Source organism: Solanum lycopersicum, chromosome 4, assembly GCF_036512215.1.
Source record: "Solanum lycopersicum chromosome 4, SLM_r2.1".
Classification (NCBI taxonomy): Eukaryota; Viridiplantae; Streptophyta; class Magnoliopsida; order Solanales; family Solanaceae; genus Solanum; species Solanum lycopersicum.
This window is the reverse complement of record NC_090803.1, coordinates 49,141,354-49,157,947: the sequence shown is the minus strand read 5'-3', so window position 1 is coordinate 49,157,947 and position 16,594 is coordinate 49,141,354. Positions and strand designations below refer to the sequence as shown.

The 16,594-nt window shown below is 35.3% G+C and overlaps 1 protein-coding gene across 1 annotated transcript; it reads right to left on the bottom strand.

Moving 5' to 3' along the window:
* Positions 1–11,824: 11,824 nt before the first annotated feature.
* LOC138348146 (uncharacterized) lies at positions 11,825–12,556 on the bottom strand. The gene has a single exon (XM_069296756.1). It carries the CDS (start codon positions 12,554–12,556, stop codon positions 11,825–11,827), a length of 732 nt encoding a protein of 243 aa, XP_069152857.1.
* Positions 12,557–16,594: the final 4,038 nt, after the last annotated feature.

Genomic DNA, 16,594 nt, shown 5'->3' with positions numbered 1-16,594 from the left:
CTCTTGAAACAAATTTGTAACCCAAACTATCTTTGCAGTCAGTGCTGCTAGACTTCTATACTCTCCCTCTGCAGAACTTTTGGAAATTGTGTTTTGTTTTTTAGACTTTCACGAAATCTGGGAATCACCAAACTTCAAGATAAAACTAGTAACCGATCTTTTGGTATTTGCGCAAGCTGCCCAATCTGCATCACAAAACCCTGTAAGCTGAGGCTTATGATCTGAACTCAACAATAACCCCTTACCTGGATCACCCTTAACGTATCTCACTACCCTTGAAGCTGCATTCCAATGTGAGGCCTTTGGTTGCTACATGAACTGACTCAAAAATTATACTGCAAATGCTATGTCTGGCCTTCTGTTAGTTAAGTATAATAGCTTGCAAATCAGTCTTTGTTACCTGCTTACATCTTCAAATAAATCATCATGTAAATCAGCACTCTTGTCATACTCCACACTAGTAATTTTCATTCTAGTGGTGTAGGAGCTGGTTTAGCAACTGCCAATCCTACCTCAGATATCAACTCAAGGGCATATTTTCTTTGATTCATCATCATCCCTTTATTTGATCTAAGAAATTCAATGCCTAAGAAATACTTAAGCTCTCCCAAGTCCTTGTTCTTGAAGTGACTGTGTAGCACACATTGGGTCTCTTCTATCAAATTAGCATCATCCTTTGTAATCAACAGGCCATCCACATATAGTAAAATAATAACCAGCTTGGAGCCTCTCTTTTTAGTTAATAAGGAGTAATCCAAGTGACTCTGAGTATATCCAGAATGACAAAGTGCAGTTGTGAGCTTTGCATTCTATTGTCTAGAAGCTTGTTTGAGTCCATAAATAGACCTAATCAGCTTGTAGACAATATTCTTCCTCTGTGGTTGAAATCCCTTAGGAAATTCCATATACACCTCTTCAAACAAATCACCTTGTAAGAAGGCATTGTAAACATCTTTTGTTAATAATGCAATGTTCAGCAACAACTAATGAGATTATAGATCTACCTATAACCATCTTCACCACTGGTGAAAATGTCTCTTGATAATCAATTTCGTCATTCTGATTGTACCCTTTAGCTACCAGTCGTGCTTTAAATCTATCAATACTTGATCTTAAAAACCCATTTACAACCAATAACAGGCTTGTGTATTGGAAAGTTTACTAACTTCCAAGTCCCATTATCTTCCAGTGCCTAGATCTCTACTTTCTTGGCATCTACCCACCTTTGATCCTTAATTACCTCTTTATAGCTCCTTGGTTCAACCTCTGTGGAAAATTTAGACAAATATGCAGCATAAGATGGAGAAATATGCTGATATGAGACATAGTTTCCAATTGTATAAAGCGGGTTCAAATCTGATACTTGCTTCATATAGTCCTTCATCCATATAGGTGGATGCGATACTCTAAGTGATTGTCTAGTCCCTCCTTCAACATGACCATTTCCTTCAACTGAATTCCCTCCTTCTGCTGCAACATTATGATCAACATGATCATTCCCTTCAACTATGTTCATGTCCTGTAAGGCAACATTAGTCAATATCTCCTCATGTGGGAAATGATGAGTTGCTTCATGGAATTCATCATCATGAAGTGTTTGATCATCAACTGGAAATAGGGGTAACTACTTGTTACTGATATGCTAATAAGGAAATATATCTTTTTTAAAAACAACATCTCGACTAACCAACATCCTTTTCTGACTCAAATTATATAATATGTATCCTTTCTGAGCAAATGCATATCCCAAAAAATACAAGCATCTGCTCTAGGTTAAAATTTGTCAGCTTTAGGCACTCTTGTTACATAACACAAGCAACCTAAGGTCTTCAGATGATCTATCTTAGCTTTCACCTTATGAAACACTTCATAAGGTGTATTTCCCTTTAGTACTGTTGTTGGCAACCTGTTTATCAAATACACAGCTGCAAGAACACATTCTCCCTAGATTCTAAGAGGAATGTGTCCATGAAATATAAGTGCTCTAGATATTTCAAGGACATGTCTATGTTTCCTCTCGCCACTCCATTTCATTGTGGGGAGTATGCAAAACTACTTTTATGAACTATCCCTTGTTTACTAAACAATTCATTGCATTCTTTGTTGAAAAATTCATTTCCATTATCAAATCGCATCCTTTTTACCTGTTTCTTAAATTGAGTTTGAACAAATGAAAGAAATGATTGTAAGGTATGAAACACATCACTCTTCAATTCAAGTAGATACACCCATGTCATTCGAGAATTATCATCAACAATTGTCAAGAAGAACCTATAACCATTGTGAGTCATCACTTTTGTATGGTCCCCAAACGTCTAAGTGAATCAAATAAAAATAGAAGTACTTTTAGACAAGCTTAAACTAAAAGGAAATCTGATTTGTTTTGCTAATGGACACACATGACATTTATCACAAGCAACATCTGTATCAGTTGAAGATAATGACAGTTGTCTCAACACCTTGACTGAAGGATGACCTAACCTGTTGTGCCATAACAATCTACTATCTAGTTTTCCATCTTATGCCATCAGTAAAATCTCATATGCTTTATTTTCTCCTTGTGTTGGTTGATCTGAAAAGTAATACAATCCATTCAATTCCTTACCAATCCGCTTCACCCTCCCATTTAATTGTTCCTGGAAAACAACAAACTCAGGAAAAAAAATTAACTGAGCAATTTAATTGTCTGGTTATTTGAGATACAGAGAGCAGGTCACAATTAAATTCTGGAACCACCAAGACATTTTTAGTGATTCACCAGTAGTTATGTCACAATTCCCAGTACGTGTTACTGTAATAGTCTCTCCATTTGGTAGATATACTTTTCTACCTATGCAATTTCTACTGAGTTAATCTTCCTAGCTTAGAAGTCATGTCACACGTATCCCCTGAGTTAAATATCCAGCTTCTTTTTTCATCATTCACAAAAAAAACTTGAGTAATTGAGCTCATACCTGCCATAGCTACATTTGCGACAGTACTATCATATGCTTGTCCTTCTTATTTATCCAGCATATGCGTAATTCTTTAATATTGCCTTTGAGAGAAATTAGGATGAGTTCCCAAGACTCCTGATCAAGATGCATTGTTAGAATCCTGCTCATATCTTGCATTAGTCAAGGCTCTTGAATCAAATACATCAGAATCCTTCTCACATCTAACTTGGTTGGCTAGAGGTGTTTATCATTGATCTGCAACCCCTGCATCTGACAAGTTCCTCCCTGATCAACTCCTGATACATTCTTCTTCTTGAACTTCCAATATGGTGGATATCCATTCAATTTGTAACAATTCATTTTAACATGTCCCTGCAACTTGTAATAGTCACAAAATTGATCCCAATTTTTCTTCTTCTGCTGAAAGTTCCTTGTGTCTTTTTGATAGGGTCCTTTCCCTGCATATAAGGTTACTGAATCTAATGGTTCTCTATTAGAATGAGTCCCTGCATTTGTATGCTGACTTTCATCTGCCATTATCATAGAATAAGCTTTGCTCACACATGGCAGTGGATTCATCATTAAATTTGACTTCTCGCTTCAGTATATACTTCATTCAATCTTATCAGAAATTCAAATAACCTCAAGTATGCTGTGTGATCTACGTATGTCCTCGACTTATCACAGTTACATGATGGTGGAGGTAAAAACGCATCAAACTCATCCCATAGTAACCTCAATTTTGTAAAATAGTTAGAAATAGTCAAATTACCCTGATGAATTGTGAAGATCTCTCTGTGAAGTTGATAAATCCTCAATCCATCGATTTTGTCGAGTCTCTCTTTGAGATCCTTCCATACAGTTGCTGCATCATCTGCATACACAATCCCCCTAAGTAATTCCTTGGAGACTGTATTCATAATCCAGGAAAGTATAAAACAATTGCATTTTTCCCACTGCTCTTCCAATTCCAGTTGATAGTCACTTCGTTTGCATGTTCCCAATACAAACCCTAACTTGCTCTTAGCTCGAAGATTGATTCGCATAGGTCGTCTCCATATAGAGTAATTTTTTGTTCCTGTGAGTTGTACTATGATGAGAACACATCCAGGAGTATCTGAAGGATGAAAATACAGGGGATGGTTACATTTTTTATTGATTTCATCTAGCGTCTCTGTTCTGACTGCAGTTGCAGTAATTGATTCTTTGTTGTTCACCATTACCTCTGCTTTCACAGAAGGTCTTCAATGGCAGAAATACAAGATCCTAGCTTCACACAGTTGAATCGAACTCGATTCCTAGCTCTGATACCATCTGAAATTAGGTCTTAGGCTTAACTCACACCTCAAAAGCTAGCTCAAAGGGAGGAGGATTGTCCAATCCTTATAAGGAGTCCACCCATCTTATTAACCACTAATTTGAGACTTTTGTCATTCTTTAACACCCCACCTCACGCCTAGTGCTTAGCATTTGGTGCGTGGTTTTGATTTTGGGGGTCCCAACATCGGGTGAGATGAACCTGCTCTGATACCATATAGAAAATATGATCTAAGAATGAACTAAAGAAGAGAAAGATATTATTGATCTAATAAATGTAACTAACTTTTACAATGAACTATGCTTTCTATTCATACTACACAGTATTAGTACGTACTAACTAACTAACAACCTTGTGGACCCCACTAGCTAATTAGCATTTCTACTAATCAACTTAATTAATTAACTAACTACAAAAGGAACTATTTAACCAATTCCTACATTCTCTTTTCTCAAAACTACAAGAATGATTGAATGAAAAGAAGAAAATAGGATAGCGATTTATACAGATGTTGCACTTCTTTAACGCTACATACATAACTTTTAAGGAACTTTTTTAATATGTTATAGAAACTTTTAATTTTATTATTTACTCGGTTTCTAATTTCTATAACAAAAATTATTTATGGCAACTTTTTTTAGGAAAGAGTTGTGACAATGTAAATTATTAGATTAATTTTTTTGGATTGTTGTGCAGTTAGTTATTTAATAAGGAAATAATAAAAAGAAGTCTACTTTCAACTCTAATTTTTCTTTCTAGGGTAAGTAACTATAATTTAATACCTCGTTTTGATCTTTATTACATTATTAATGTAAATATAATATTTATTTTAATTGTTACTTCAATTTTATTATATTGTCTTGTTCAGGTACATCTTAGACAGGTGTAGAGTAGGAAAAAACTTGCCAACATCAAATGTTTACACCCGCTTAATGAACAAGTGACATCTGTAATTTTCTCAACTACAAGTTTTTTTTTAAAGATCTTAAAGTTAAAATAATGTATTTTGAAACTAGAAGATCTTTGTTAATTTGATAATACGTTTGTGACATATATAATACTTTAATTTAAATACAAATACCTATACAAATATAAACATATATTGTATTAATGAAAATATTTATCTCAAATTAACTACTCCTTAAATAAGCGATAAAAATTAAACTAATATAAACTTCAACCGGTGTTATTGCAAGTCATATGAACTTTTCATCGTCTAAAATACTGAAGTATTAAGAAGTAGTAAGTATGTAAAACAAAAGGGCATTGTTTATATAATAATAACTATTTTGAAGCGAATTTCATGAGAGTGTAAATCACATAAGTAGCATTAATAAATAAAATCATTCTTTTTTCTTGAGCATCACTGAAGAAACTTGACTTTATAATCAACAAAGAAACTTTACTTCAATCATAGAATATTTTTTTTTATATTTTGCTAAGACTTTTATTATATTGAATCTAATAACACTTAACTAATATTTGTAAAAGATTTAACACTCTTTATTAGTGTATCTATTTAGAAATATCGCATTTCAGAAGAACACCCACTACCCAGATTGAATTATCTCCCCCAAATAGATCTAGACCTCTAAATTAAATTCTTGGATGTTTTGAGCTTCAATTGGAGAGATTCTTGAAGGTATTTGAAGATTTTATTTCAAAGATAAGATTGTATCGCCTTACTTGATTTTTATTCTTGGATTTATCACTGACTTGATCGTTAAACAACATTTGAGTATTAAAATTAAGGAATTTTGTACCTAAAGTTATAAATCATATTATGGTGATTTAAGAGTTAATCCAAATCACGTTTTAGAAAAGAATCCAAATATAAGTTACTTATCCTTATGGTTAAAACGATTCTAAAAGAAAACTCTAAATTTGACTTCAGTGGTTTGTGGTTAACTTTTTGATCCAAACTTTAGTTTGACAATATGAGTGTCGTTAGACTAGTATATTCATGTAAAACATAATTCTAATAGATTGGGAGCGTTTTGGAGGTACACAAGAGTAAGGTAATTGTGTAAGAATTTATGATGAATTTTCTCAGCTTTTGAGGTAGATTATGACTCACGCTCTACTTTATTTGGGTTATAGCTTATTGTATAAACAATGTTATGGCTTGGGAGAAATGATGAGACTAGAGTATTATAGAGATGAATCATTATCGTAAATTTCAAGTTAAGATTTTGCTAATTAATTGATATTATATGACTTATAATATATCGTTATTGAGTACTACTCTGTAAGTCTGTTTTCCATGCATTTTTGTACATGAGGAGTTATTTGTGGAAATGAATATCGTATTGAAAATAATTTTCTTAATTGATGAAATTTGGCCTAAAAAAGTATTTCGAAAGTACATTTTTTATTCGAGAAAGCTTGTAGCATGCGATTGATTGTGTTGAGCAAGACATTCATATATATATATATCATTCAAAATTTTCTTTATTACTACGATCATGGATACATATTATGTTGCCAATATGTGTTTAAAAGCAGAATCACTGATTCAACAAACTTTACAAAAACACGAAGTTATCAAAGTTTAATGAACCAATAAGAACAGAAGAACATGAATTAATTCACAAAAAATTAAAAATTTGTAAACATACCAGAATCTGGAAAATCAGAATGAAAAAAGATCAAATTCACTGAATGCACAGTGCCCCTTTAAGAAAATTATTTTCCTCTAGTATTCGAGGTTTGATTTGAAATATGTCCTCCCAAGATAGAATGACGTTAATCATCAATGTATTGATATCCAAAACACTGGTGTGAACGAGCCACTCAACAACAATAAAATACACAAAGAGACTTTGTGCAGAAGAAAAAGAAGAAATCAGAAAATTTTGTAAGGAAAAAGTCTGAAGAATAAATGTTATTTATATCCAAAAGGAACTAGCTCCGAAAGGTTGCAATCCTTTCAGAATTCACAGGACCATTTATGAAAATTTGCAACCTTTCAAATGGTCATGATTGTTTCTAAAAGTTGCAACCTTTCAAAACAATCATTTCCAACGGCGGAAAGTTCAAATTAAAATGAAAAGAAATTTAAATAAAACAGGCTGAAGCCGAAGCCGAGTGAGCATCAACGACGACGACGACGACGACGCGAGGGGGTCCCTCTTTCCAACCCTTTTTAAAATTAATAGGAGTTTTTCTATATTAAACTATTCTATTTTCTTTTCACCACGATGAGGGAGAAACACCTTTTCCCTAAGTCATAAGAGAACTTTTCAAGTCCCCAACTATTCAAGTTCCTCTCTTTTTATCTTTCCTTCATTTATCATTAACTCTTGCTGTATACCCAACAATACCCCATATGAATGAAGAATGGTTATAACATAAGGAATGCACAGACGAGTGTGTACTTTACAAGCAAGGATAAATTGCACCTGGATAAGTAAGTTTCCCCTTGTACTTTCCGTAGTGAACATATGTCGGATATACTCGGTGAATCGATAGATGCGATATCTTTGAAATGTTGAGCTTTGTGTATACCTAGACAACCATATGTCACACAATTAAGCCTTTTTCCGTTTATGGTTCTTACGTTTATGTTTGTTTCAGCCATCAAAATCTCATAGTTTCATGAATGTATAGAGAATGGGCTTTTGACATAAATTCTCTTTGAAGCAACTTACACTTCACACTCATATATGTGATTTCTAACCGTGTCATGTCGTAGATACACTATTTGGTCAAATAAGCCTAACTTGGAAAATAATTAAAACTTTAAGCTTTATTAACTCATTAACAAGCCTTAAAGTCATAACCTTGTTCCTGAACATTGTCTTCATCATGAGAATAGATTGATTTGATTATCAATGTTGAACTGTAAGTCACAACTTTGTTTTTCTCCTTGAATCTAGCTCTTGGGATATCCAATCTACTTAATGGAGTTATCGCCATGCTGACTTGTCCTAAGACGTAAACCCATTCCCTTAGATGATCTTTCAATTCCTCTCTCTGTAGGCCTTTCTTTAGTGTACCTGACACATTATTACTTGACTTCATATAGTCAATTGTGAAAATTCCACTAGAGAGAAGTTGTATTACGGTGTTTTATCTCCGTCTTATATGATGATACTTTCTTTTGTACATGATGCTCCCTGCCTTAACTATTGGTGCTTGACTATCACAATGTATGTAAATAGGTCTCACAGGTTTGGGACATATTCGAATATCCTTTAGGAAATTCCGAGCCATTTAAATTCTTCACCAGCTCTAGGAAGTAACACTCAGCCTACTTTACACCCACAGATTTGACTAAGTATAAAAATACTCAAGCAGCAAAGTTAAACAGCAAGCAGACTTTACAAAAACTCTTCCCAAACTTTATTAATCTGTAATTAATAAAAAGGAAGGCTTCACGAATTTGTCTAAGGCTAAAAACACTCTGTCTAAGCCTTAGACGAATTTCCACCCTTAGTAAAAATTCTGCACATGGCAGTTACATGCGGCAGTTACAAATGACACTTGTCATCACAGGGTTCAAACTAAGTTTTCCAACAGCTATATTTCTAACAGATAGAATCTAATTCAAATTACATTCTTATCTACACGAAATACTAATATTGTAATACTTAGAATATTTTAGGCTACATTCCAACACTTGGAATATTTCAGCCAGCTTCCAACACTTAGAATATTTTAGCTGTCCTCCAACACTTAGTTTTATTTCAGCAATTCGGGTGAACTGCCTTTGTTCTTGCCATTGTCAAGTCTTCACATCCTTTACTTGTCAAGCCAACACGCTGCCTTGTCAATTCCCTTAGTCCGCACGTAAGCCTTGCACGTTCAAGTTTCCTTGCCAACACCCAAGCACCTTGAACTTGTGTTGCACTATTTTTTCATCAGCCATGTCAAGACCAATGCCCAAGTCCTTGACATGTCTGCATGTAGTTAGATCAAGTAGTTTGCGGGTCTAACAGACCACCCACTCCACTTGAACTCAATGTCCTCATTGAGATTGTTTTAAGACAGTCTACGATTTGAGCATCAAACTGCCGTAAGTCTTTTGCCTTCTCCCAAACTGCATCAGCTGCACTCTTTCCTTTCCAATGAACCAAGAATTCTGTTTTAGTATTCTTCTTACTTTTACCCAAAACTCGATGATCAAGGATCTTCTCAATTTCAGCATCATACTGTGTAGGTACTGATGGAGGAGCCCTCTTTGACCTGTTTCTGTCCGGATCATCTGCATTTGCAAAGTAAGGTTTCAAGAAACTCACTTGGAAAGTGGGATGAATTTTCAACCTTTCTGGCAACTTTAACCTATAAGCAACTTCGCCCACTCGTTTCACCAATTCGAATGGACAATCATACTTAGGAATCAAACCCCGATGTCTGGTCTTACTTACAATCTGTTTGCAGATTTGTGGGGTAAGTTTCAATAACACCTTTTCACCCACATTGAACTCAACTGAGCGATAATGTTGATCAGCATACTTCTTCATGCGCCACTGAGCCTTGCTCAAGCTATCCTGTGCCTCGGATAACATTTCAAGTCTGTCCCTTGCAACCCTGTATGCTGCTGGACACTTTCCCTGATTTTTAGATTTGGCGACATCAAGTGTCGTCATAGGCTGTTTGCCTAAAACAATTTCAAAAGGACTCATTTCAGTTGCAGATGACTTGTGCAGATTGTAGCAAAACTGCGCAGTGTTTAACAATGTTACCCAATTCCGTTGACTTGCTGACACATAGTGCCTCAAGTATTCTTCCAACAAGTGATTAATTCTTTCTGTCTGTCCATCTGTTTGTGGATGATTTGCAGTAGAAAATTTTAATTCAGTTCCCATCATATTGAGCAATGCTGTCCAAAATTTACCAGTGAACCTTGTATCTCTATCACTCACAATGTCAGCCGGAACACCAAAATACTTAACCACATGTTTGTAGAACAAATCAGCAGCAACTTCAGATGAACATAGTTCAGGTGCAGCAATAAAAACAGAATATTTTGAAAACCTGTCAACTACCACCATGATAGATGCTTTGCCATCTACTTTAGGGAATCCAGAAATGAAATCCATGCTTACTGATAGCCATGGCCTTTCAGGAACAGGCAAAGGTTGCAGCAAACCTGCTTCCTTCTTACGTTTAGTCTTGTCAATTTGACAAACATGACAAGTATTGACGTATGCCTCTATATCATCTTCCATCTTCGGCCAAAAATAAACACGAGACAGTAAGGGTAACATCCTTTCAACACCGGGATGTCCAGCCCAAGCAGAATTATGTGCCTCTTTCATTAAGTCTTTGCGCAACCCGCTCTGATTTGGTACAACGATTCTCCCCCTTTTAAAATAGAGTAGATCGCCCTCGACCCAATACCGTCTCATTGTGCCATCTTGCACTTGACCCATCCATTTAACATATACTGAATCATTTGCAGCACACAACCTGATTCTATCATAGAAATCAGTTTCAAGTTTTGAAATTGAATATACTGCAACAGACACTTCTTTTCTACTCAGTGCATCAGCTACCTGGTTGTGTTTTCCTGGTTTATGTTCCCATATGAAATCATAATCTGCCAAGAATTCTTGCCACCGTGCTTGCTTAGGACTCAACGTTTTCTGTGTCTTGAAAAATGTATTTGCTACATTATTAGTTCTTACTACAAATCGAGTACCCAAGAGATAAACTCTCCAAACTTGCAAACAGTGTACCACCGCAACCATTTCCTTTTCATGTGTTGTGTATCTCTGTTCAGCATCATTCGATTTCCTACTTTCAAAGGCCACTAGATGACCATCTTGCACTAATACGCCACCAATTGCCTTGTCTGACGCATCAGTGTGCACTTCAAATGGTAACTCAAAATCAAGAAATTTGAGTATAGGTTCCATGCAATAGTATTCTTCAAATTCTGAAATGCTTCATTACACCGTTCAGACCAAACCCACTTTGTATCTTTCTTCAACAAATCTGTCAAAGCCGCTGCCTTTTTTGAGTAACCAACAATGAATTTTCTATAATAGTTAGCCAAGCCAAGAAACGACCTCAAATCCTTCACATGACGAGGTGCCTTCCAATCAACAATGGCTTGCACTTTCTTAGGATCCATTCAAACTTGGTTTTTACTAACAAGATGCTCCAAGAATTTTATCTCTTGTTGAGCAAACTCACACTTTTCCATCTTGACATAAAGTGTGTATTTTCTCAACTGAGACAGAACTAAACTTAAGTGATTAACATGTTCCTCCAATGTTCTACTATAAATGACAATATCATCTAGATAGACAACAACAAAGTCATCAAGATACTCAAACAATACATTATTCATTAAGTTGCAAAACGTTGTCGGGGCATTTATCAGCCCAAATGGCATTACAAGGAATTCATATGAACCATATCTAGTTACACATGTTGTTTTTGGTTCATCACCCTCTGCTATTTTAACCTGCAAATAACCCGTCATGAGATCAAGTTTTGTGAACCAGCATGCCTTACTCAACCTGTCCATCAAATCATACAACAACGGAACCGGACATTTGTTCTTTATAGTTGCCTTGTTCAGTCCCCTGTAGTCTACACACATTCACATTGTCCCATCCTATTTCTTTTGAAATAAAACGGGAGCACCATATGGGGCCTTAGATGGCTGAATCAATCCAGCATCCAACAACTCATTCAATTGTTTGAATAATTCAACCAATTCCTTAGGAGCCATACGATAAGGATCCTGTGCAGGAGCAACCGTACCAGGCAGCAATTCAATTTTATGATCAATATCCCTCCTTGGTGGTAATTGCTTTGGTAATTTAGGCAGCATAACATCAGTAAACTCTTTAAGCAATTCAGCAACACAATCAGGCACTTCCATCTTCACATCAGGTTTCATTTCGACCAAGGCACCAAGTATATTGTCATCACCTTTCTTCAGCCCTTTGTTGATTGACATAGCAGACAAGAACATTCCCCTGTCTTTATTCTTTGCAACTTTGTTAATGTTCCCAAATGGATGAACTCTTTTGAGAAATCCAACATTGCTTCCATTCATGACCATCACTCCATCTAAATGAGGAAACGGAACAAACTGGATTTTTCTTAGAAAATCAATCCCAAGTATGATTTCAAACTCACCAAGCGGCATCACCATCAAGTTATGTTTTCCTACCCAACTTTGTTCTTTCACTTTCATTTCTATATGAATTAGGGAAGCATGAGGATTCGAAGTACTAGACATTTTTCCAACATTATTAATCCCTATAATATGATTGAAGGACAATCCCAACGGGTTTGCCATTGTAGCCACGATTTCCTCATCCTCCTTCCTTTGATTCATATTTCCAGCAAACAAAGCATTCACTTTTTCCCGGTTTGGACAAGATTTGGCCAAATGAGGACCACCACAACTCCAACAGCCTTAGAATTAGCATCTTTATTCTTTGGTCTGTCTTTCCCATCCTTCATTTGTGCCTTTCCTTTGTCATTTGTATTGTCCTCGCGACTATCCTTTTTCCATTCCCCTTTCTTATAATTTTTTTTAGATTTTGAAGTGGAGGGAACATCTGTCAAAGAACGAGTCGTCCGGGAATCAACCAACGAATCTGCAGCAGCAATTGCACCAGGCAGATCTTTAACATTCTGCCTCCTGAGTTCGTTTTGAGCCCAGCCTTGCATACCTGAAATGAATTTGTGTAATTTATCCTCATCAGACATATTTTGTATGTCTAACATTACAGAGGTAAATTCTTTAATGTATTCCCTCTCCGAACCTGTCTGCCTTAGCCTTTTCAATTTATCCCTTGCAAGCCAAGATGCGTTGCTAGGAAGAAATTGATCACACATTTCTTTTATTAATTTATCCCATGTATCAATTCTAGGACGACCAACACTTACGTTATCTGCATTTCGAGTCCTCCACCAAAGTTTAGCATCACCCGTCAAGTACATTGTGGTAATATTTAACTTGTTAGCGTCAGGAACTCTTGCAGCAGTAAAATACTGTTACATGTCCCAAATGAAATTTTCCAGTTCTTTAGCACTTCTTGCGCCACTAAAGGCCTTAGGTTCTGAAATCTTAACCTTAGATGATTCAACACGATTTGAACTCAACGTAGCCACAGCCCGACACAATACAACTAGCTCTGCACGGAGGTTCTCATTTTCCTTCTGTAGTCCCTCAAGTTTTTGCGTAGTTGTGGTACGAAAATCCAAGATTTCAGTGATATGTTTATCAACATTCTGCCAATATACACCAATCTCCCCCTGAACTTTCTCAGCGTCAAGTCTCAAATAAATGAATTGTGTAAATAAATCAACAAACGTAGGGTCTCCCAAAATATCATCAGTAAACCCAACGAAGAATTCAATTTTTCATGCCAGTTCCCACAGTTCTGCGTTTTTCACCATCGTTCAACCGTGCTCTGATACTAATTGAAAAAGGGTCGATTTATTTTTACCGAACACCACTCTAGGAAGTTTTACAAACGTCTGTAACACTAAACATACTTTACACCCACAAATTTGACTAAGTATAAAAATACTCAAGCAACAAAGTTAAACAGCAAGCAGACTTTACAAAAACTCTTACCAACCTTTATTAATCTGTAATTAATACAAAGGAAGGCTTCACGAATTTTTCTAAGGCTAAAAACACTCTGTCTAAGCCTTAGACGAATTTCCACCCTTAATAAAAATCCTGCACATGGTAGTTACATGCAGCAGTTACAAATGACACCTGTCCGACACTTGACATCACAGGGTTCAAACTAAGTTTTCCAACAGTTATATTTCTAACAGATAGAATCTAATTCAAATTACATTCTTAGCTACACGAAATACTTATATTCTAACACTTAGAATATTTCAGGTTACATTCCAAAACTTAGAATATTTCAGCCAGCTTCCATCACTTAGAATATTTTAGCTGTCCTCCAACACTTAGTTTTATTTCAGCAATTCGGGTGAACTGCCTTTGTTTTTGACATTGTCAAGTCTTCACATCCTTTACTTGTCAATCCAACACGCTGCCTTGTCAATGCCCTTAGCCCGCACGTAAGCCTTGCACGTTCAAGTTTCCTTGCCAACACCCAAGCACCTTGAACTTGTGTTGCACTGTTTTTTCATCAGCCATGTCAAGACCAATGCCCAAGTCCTTGACATGTCTGCATGTAGTTAGATCAAGTAGTTTGCGGGTCTAACATCTAAAGTAATAAATTCATATTCCATTGTGGAACGAGCGGTACATGTCTGTTTGGATGATTTCTAAAAGAATGCTCCTCTGCTAAGTGTAAAATCATAACCACTTGTGAATTTTACTTCATTTGACCCGATGATGTAATTTGCATCAGTATATCCTTCAATAATGGTTATTTATTTATTTATTTATTTATTATAATACAAATCATAGTGTTGTGTATGTTTTAGATACCTCAACACACGTTTCATGCTCCAGTGAGTTAGATTCGGATTAGTAGTGAACCCGCTCTGTTTGCTAATAGCACATGCTATTTGTGGTCGTATACAATTCATACTATACATCAAACTTTCCAACACTTTGACATATTCCAATTGAGAGTCACCACCTATATTCTTTTTAAATGTGAAATTTAAATCAATTGGAGTTTTGACAATATTGAAAATCAAGTATTTGAACTTATCGAGTAATCTTTTAATACAATAAGATTAAGATAATGCAGTCCCTGAGGAGTTTTGAGAATCCTGATCCCTAAGATCAAATCAGTAACTCCTAAGTCCTTCATAACAAACTTGTTAGACAACATTCACTTAGTAGCATTTATATCGTCAATATCTTTACTAATTGTTAGCATATATCATTAACATACAGACAAACAATGACTTCATGGTTCAGAACATTCTTAATATGAATACACTTATCATATTTGTTAATCTTGAATCAATTTGCCAACATTATTTGGTCAAATTCAGCATGCTATTGTTTGGGTGCTGCTTGAGCCCAAAAGGCGACTTTACAATTCTGCACAGCTTCTCAATTTATAAGGAACTACAAACCTTTCAGGATGTTTCATGTAAATTTCTTCCTCCAACTCTACATTTAAGAAGGATGTCTTTACATCTATTTGGTGGATTTTAAGATTATGCACTGCCACTAGTGTTATTAACATCCTAATTGATGTTATCATTGTTACTATAGAGTATGTGTTAAAGTAGTCTAAACCTTCCTTTTGTCTGTATCCTATGACTAAAAGTCTAACCTTATATTTATCAATAGTCCCATCAACTTTTATTTCCTTTTAAATATCCACTTTGATGCTAAATGTTTATTTTCTGGAGGAAGAACAACCAATTCTCAAGTATGATTACTTAAAATTCATTTAATCTCAATATTGGCTGTTTGTTTCATATAAGTTGAGTCAGAAGAAGACATAACTACTTTAAATATTTGAGGCTCATTTTCAAGCAACAATGCTACAAAATCTAGTCTGAAAGAAGTGGGTTTTCGTTGGCGTAGCTAGGATCCTCACTAGGTAGTATATTTTCTGTTGATTCTTCTCATGGTCATTCAGGTGTTTCACTTGCTAACTCACATTTAATTTTATATGGAAATGTGTTGAAATAATGCGTTATCTAACTTAATTATCATATTAACATGAATCTCAGGATTACTTGGCAGGTCTTACTATTCATATCATATCCAATTAATAAATAATACATCATTTTGGGTATAATGTTCATCCTCTTGGGTAAAGGAACCTCTACCCTTGCTAGAAACACCCACACATTGAAATATTTCAAGTTGGGCTTCCTTCCTTCCTACAACTCATATGGAATTTATTGCGTTTTGCTACGGGGTATCCTATTGAGTATCTTATTAGCCATAAGGATGGCTTACCCCAAAGGTTTAACGCTGAACCAGAACTGTTTATCAAGACATTCATTATTACTTTTAATGTTTTGTTCTTCCGATTTATCAAACCATTTGATTGTGGTGTATAAGGTACAGTAGTTTGATGTATAATAGCATATTCCAAACATATCTCTGCAGAAGGAGATTCGTATTATCCACCCCTATCAATCCGAATCATTTTATCTTTAGATTCAACTGATTCTACATTTCATTTGTATTGCTTTAATGCATCAATTACTTCATGCTCACTATTAAGCAAATGTATATAACAAAATCGAGTGCAATCGTCAATAAAAGTTGTAAAATACTTTTTCCCACCACGAGATAGTGTGACTTCATATCACATATATCAATGTGAATTAAGTATAAAGGTTTGAATTCATTTCAATAAACTTGTAAGGATGTTTCACAAGCTTACTTTCTACACAATTTCACATTTCGATTTATCACATTTAAAATCAAGAAATACTTCTAAAGTAACCAATTTTC